Source organism: Gymnoscopelus braueri, assembly GCF_963280865.1.
Source record: "Gymnoscopelus braueri genome assembly, chromosome: 19".
In the NCBI taxonomy this organism is placed as follows: domain Eukaryota; kingdom Metazoa; phylum Chordata; class Actinopteri; order Myctophiformes; family Myctophidae; genus Gymnoscopelus; species Gymnoscopelus braueri.
Genome location: NC_137621.1, coordinates 46,652,887 through 46,658,181, shown reverse-complemented (window position 1 = coordinate 46,658,181; position 5,295 = coordinate 46,652,887). Strand labels below are relative to the sequence as shown.

Below are 5,295 nucleotides of genomic sequence, written 5' to 3'. Positions count from 1 at the left end.
TCATCAACTACAATGTCATGAGCGTCCGTGACAGCTCTACTACCAGGCGCTCCTATAGATTTAATCTTGGACTGACTTCTGTAAAGCCACCATGGTAATGACAGCCTTCATTCCTTAAAACATGTAGATAGGAGGTTTTCTGCCCGGGAGCAACGGTATGAATGTGTAAACTGCGTGTCACGTGTTGGAGGAAGTGTTCCTTGTAAGGGCAACAACTGGAGCACCGCCCCATGTGAAGAAATGTAAAGTATTTCAAAGTACAAGGAAATAATTGTTATTTCCAAAAGAGACTCCACATGCGACACAGCTGTACTTTGCTTGTGGATTTACAGTAACTGCAGGTATCGAAAATGAGCGGTGTGGTCTATGGAGGTAGGTTTGACAGAATTTTTTAAAATACTAACAATTGTTTTATATAATAATCTAAAGGGATTTCAATAAAAATGAATCTAAAGACTGATTTATTTGTGTTATATGATTGACACATTTCATGCTAAGACAGGAATTGTTCTCTCAATTAATCTTGTGTATTTCTCACTGTATCAACATCCAATATGACCAAAAACAAAAGCTGTGTTAAAGTGTTTATAGTAATTGGTACAGTAGATTTGAACATACACACAGCAGGCTATCATGTTCAGCCACTTATTATCATAATCTGTTTCCTACACCCAGAATGCCATCGAAAACTAATCTTGCCGTTAAATATATATTCAAAATTGGCTTGGCTTTCTAAAAAACGTTTTCTAAAATAAACATGTTTTGTTCCAAGGACTGGGATTCAAAGATGAAAAAATGTTCACGATTAAAAAAATAAATAGCCAAAGAAATCTAAAATGACACAGATGCGTTCCCGGTCTTAATGGGTTTTATTTATAATTTATATTCGTTTTTTCATTCTGTTGCTGATTTTATAATTTTTCAGTTTTATGTAAAGAACTTGTAATCTTAAAAAATATGTATATGTCATCATTATAATTAATATATACTGTAACAGGAAGATCAAAATGTCCAAACTTTCTCCGGCTGAGATCAAGATTCCTTTTTGTTTTGGGATATGCGAGCAACACTACTTTTTCTGACACAGCCGCACCATTATGACAAAGCGTATATTTCTGTCTGACAGGGCATGGAAGGATATCAGAGTCCTATGAACGGAGGATTGTTTTGGTTGGGAAGACAGGCGTGGGGAAGAGCGCGGCAGGAAATACCATCTTGGGGAGAGAGGCTTTCGAATCGGAGCTGTCCCCGTCTTCCCTGACATCCGAGTGCAAGAAAGCCAAGGGAGAGGTCGACGGGCGGCAGGTCGCCGTCATAGACACGCCAGGTCTGTTCGACACAAACCTGTCCCAAGAAGAGGTGCTGAGAAGGATCAAGACGTGCATCTCCCTGTCCGCTCCTGGGCCTCACGCCTTCCTGGTGCTGATCCAGCTGGGGAGGTTCACGCAGGAGGAAATAGACACGGTCAAGATGATACAGACCACGTTCGGCGAAGCCTCGGCCAAGCACACCATGGTGCTGTTCACCCACGGAGACAAGCTGAAGAAACAGACCATCGAAGAGTTTGTTTCGGAAAGCAAGGATCTGAGCGGAATCATCGGCAACTGCTACGGACGATACCACGTCTTCAACAACGAGGTCAAAGACCACGGGCAGATCTCCAGGCTCCTCGACAAGATCGACCGGATGGCCATGGACAACGGCGGGATGCACTACACCAACGAGATGTTCGGGATAGCGGAGGACGCCATCGAAAAGGAGAAAGCCAAGCTCATGAAAGAGTACGAGGCGGAGAGGCAGAAAGAGCTGAAAGACCTGCGAGTGACTCTCGTGGGAATGTCCCTCCACAAGGAGGAGAAGATCGTGCATCACCGGTACGAGTCCAAAGCTAGGACCCAGGCCGAGAAGTCAAACGACTTCGTGAAAGCTCCCATTATCGCGGCCGCGGCGATGGGCGGCGCCACCATCGGCTTTCTGCTGGGAGTCTGCGGAGGCCCGATCGGCATGGCGGTGGGGACGGCGGTCGGAGCAGCCGTCGGAGCCGCCGTAGGCGCAATAAGCGTGTCGATCAGTGTCTCGGATAAATGCAGCGTGCAATGAGAGAGTCGAAGTCGCTTTGCCTGTTTGTGATTAGTTTCATTTATTACAGTCATGCTATGAATCCAGTAATCATGCTATGAACCTGTTTTACATACACACACAATGCGTCCCTCCAGTACTACAATATGAAGGGCTTTTGAGTGTGGCTTGCCAACCCATTTGTTTTAACCCATTAAAGCGTGTCATTTTTAGATTTCGTTGGCTATTCAAAAATAGCAGATATACAAGCTCATAGCGCGGCACCGAGTGCCGCGCTATGAGCTTGTCGATCTGCAATTTTTTGAAAATTTGTGCAAACCTTTGAATATATAAAAATATAAAAAATAAAGCAAACATGTTTAACTCAAATCTTTGCTTCTGGGGGGATTCTACAAATGTCTTATAAATCCTAACAGTTTTTAGGAAAAAAAAATATGTTGCTATAATAAGTGGTTCTCAAACTTTTTCATGTCAAGGGCCCCCAAAATGATATGTATTTGGCCGCAGACGCCCCATCTCAAAATATTTTGTTCCAGGGATCCCCCCCCCCCTCAAAAGTTTTCGCTTTAAAAAAAAATATATATATATATATATATATTCAATGATTTGTACACATTTTCACGATTTTTCAAAAAAATAGCAGATCTACAAGCTCATACCGAGCTTGTATATCTGCTATTTTTAAATCTTAAAATGACACAGATGCGTTCTCGGTCTTAAAGGGTTAAAGATATATTTTTTAATAGATTTGTTTGAACTAAAATCTAATTGATTTGGAAAGAACATGAAAAACAAAACAAAAATCTATCACTATCCCTTGAAATTGACCATGGCAAAACCTGTCTGGTTAGTCTTTGTTAGATTGCTATTGGTGAATCTGTAATCCAGTAAAACCTGTCAGTACGTTCAAATTAGGCTGGAAAATGACAGAAATCTTCTATGATGACGCAAGAAAGTGCAATCCCAGTTGCTGAGCAGGCTGCAAGACGATCGTGTGAGGAAAGCTTCAGTAAGCCTGTACGTTGAATCATCAAATACAACAGTGAAAAATGATAGACATAATTGTAGGCTAAAATTAAAGTTACTGTGGTCATGGATTGAGCAAAAGAGGCTTCCTCTCGGATTAAATAAACGTCTAAAAAATCCATCCCAGGAGAAGCACTGAGAAACAACAAAGGTTTTCAAAGTGGGGTCCGGGGACCCCCAGGGATCCATGAGGGGGTTTCAGGGGGTCCTCAGCAAAATTACGTATAAAGCATCGCAATCAGTTTAACCACTTTAACAGTATATATATATATATATATATATATATATATATATATATATGCTATTTGAGAACAGCCGATTTTATTGAAATACCTTTCCATGATTGAAAAATATGACACGCTATTGTTTGAATGTCTTGTTTTATTTCTCACTATTTATATTCTATGAATTAGTTTTTTCATTCTGTTGCTGATTTTATAATTGTTTTGATTTATGTAAAGAACTTGTAGTCTTAAAAAAAATATCAGCATTATAATTCTGTAATATATACTGTAACAGGAAGATCAACAGTAAGTCTAATATTTTGCGATTTAGACATGTAATGATCAATAAATACATGTTAAACATTTGTTTTTTAATTGTTTTTTATTAAGGATGGCATTAATAGTTTTGACTTTTGACACTCAGATTGGCTTACCCAGAGATGCTCAGATCATAAATCAGAGAGTCATGTCGAGAGGGCAGGTGTAGTGTGACATCTAGTGGCTGAATCTTGTCTATGCAGTAGCACCTTTAAAGTGTTTTGCAGTGGTGTAAAGTAACTAAGAACATTTACTCAAGTACTGTACTTAAGCACAATAAAACATACATTAACCACTTTAGCCCTATTTTATACATAGGCTATTTGAAAAGATCCGATATACAAGCTCACAACGCGTCGCATCGCGACGCGTTGTGATCTTTTCAAACATTTTATTACTTTTACTTTTGGTACTTTAAGTACATTTTGATACCAATACGTTTATACTCTTATTCAAGTAAATTTTGAATTCCGGACTTTTACTTGTAACAGAGTACTTCTACATTGCGGTATTGATACTTTTACTTAAGTAAAACATTTGAGTACTTTTTCCCACCACTGGTGTTTTGGCACCCTGCTGAATGTTGGCACAGTTGTCAGCCAAGGCTGCAGGGTTGCTTCAAAGCCTGCATTAGCTTTGCAGGAGGACAGACTAATGGCTAATTTACACTGTCGTACAACACATGTATGAATCAGGCTTAAATTGACCAGGTTCTCATATAATGACCAATGTCAAGGGTATTAACGCTTTGTTGTTTGATCAACACAAACTGTAAAACTGTGCACGTGTGCCAGTGCTCATCACACAAGTGTCATATACTCCGTTGGTTCTCAAAGTTGGGTCTTGGGACCCCCAGGGGTCCTTGGGGGGGTTCCAGGGGGTCCCCAGCAAAATGTGTTAATATAGCATCACAATAATGTTAACCTTTTATACTTTGGCTATTCAAAAATAGCAGATATACAAGCTCATAGTGCGGCACCGAGTGCCGCACTATGAGCTTGTAGAACTGCTTTATTTATTTTTTAATCATGATTTTTGCAAACCTTTGAATATATATATTTTTAAAGCGAACATTTGTAATTCAAATCTTTGCTTCTGGGGGTCCCTGGAACAAAATATTAGAGATGGGGGTCCACGGCCAAATACGTATCATGTTGGGGGTCCTTGACATGAAAAGGTTTGAGAATCACTCATATACTCCATGCATTCTGTATACATTGCCAAATTGACTGTGCTACAGGCTCCCACAATGGCCACTGTACATCCACTAATTGTTTTTTGAACAAATACAGTATGAAGGGCTTTGTTATACATAGTGTATAACCAACCTTTATATTATATACCATATATCTCCTGCAATGTAATTCTGTTAAATCTGTGAAACAAATAAATAAACATCTTGTCTCGCTTTTGTAATGATAGAAGCTAAATATGTATAGTATGTTTTTCTATGATTAATTGTGGTCAAACATTCTTCATATGATTCATTTTGTTGTTACATTGCAAAACGCTACATTATTTAATACACTTAATATTACAGACTATCTTTTTCTTCAAAATAATCATAACACTTGGGACCTCAAATATTGATGCCTGTGACTATTACAACTATTGCCTCACTCCCCCCTTTTTTTGTTTCTGTTTTGCA

The 5,295-nt window shown here is 39.2% G+C and overlaps 1 protein-coding gene across 1 annotated transcript; it reads left to right on the top strand.

Annotated features, from left to right (window-relative positions):
- The first annotated feature begins 281 nt into the window (after window positions 1–281).
- LOC308074365 (GTPase IMAP family member 7-like) lies at window positions 282–5,055 on the top strand. Its single transcript, XM_080413786.1, has 2 exons — window positions 282–372; window positions 1,127–5,055. Exons 1-2 carry the CDS (start codon window positions 351–353, stop codon window positions 2,098–2,100), a joined length of 996 nt encoding a protein of 331 aa, XP_080269912.1. The 5' UTR covers window positions 282–350; the 3' UTR covers window positions 2,101–5,055.
- Window positions 5,056–5,295: the final 240 nt, after the last annotated feature.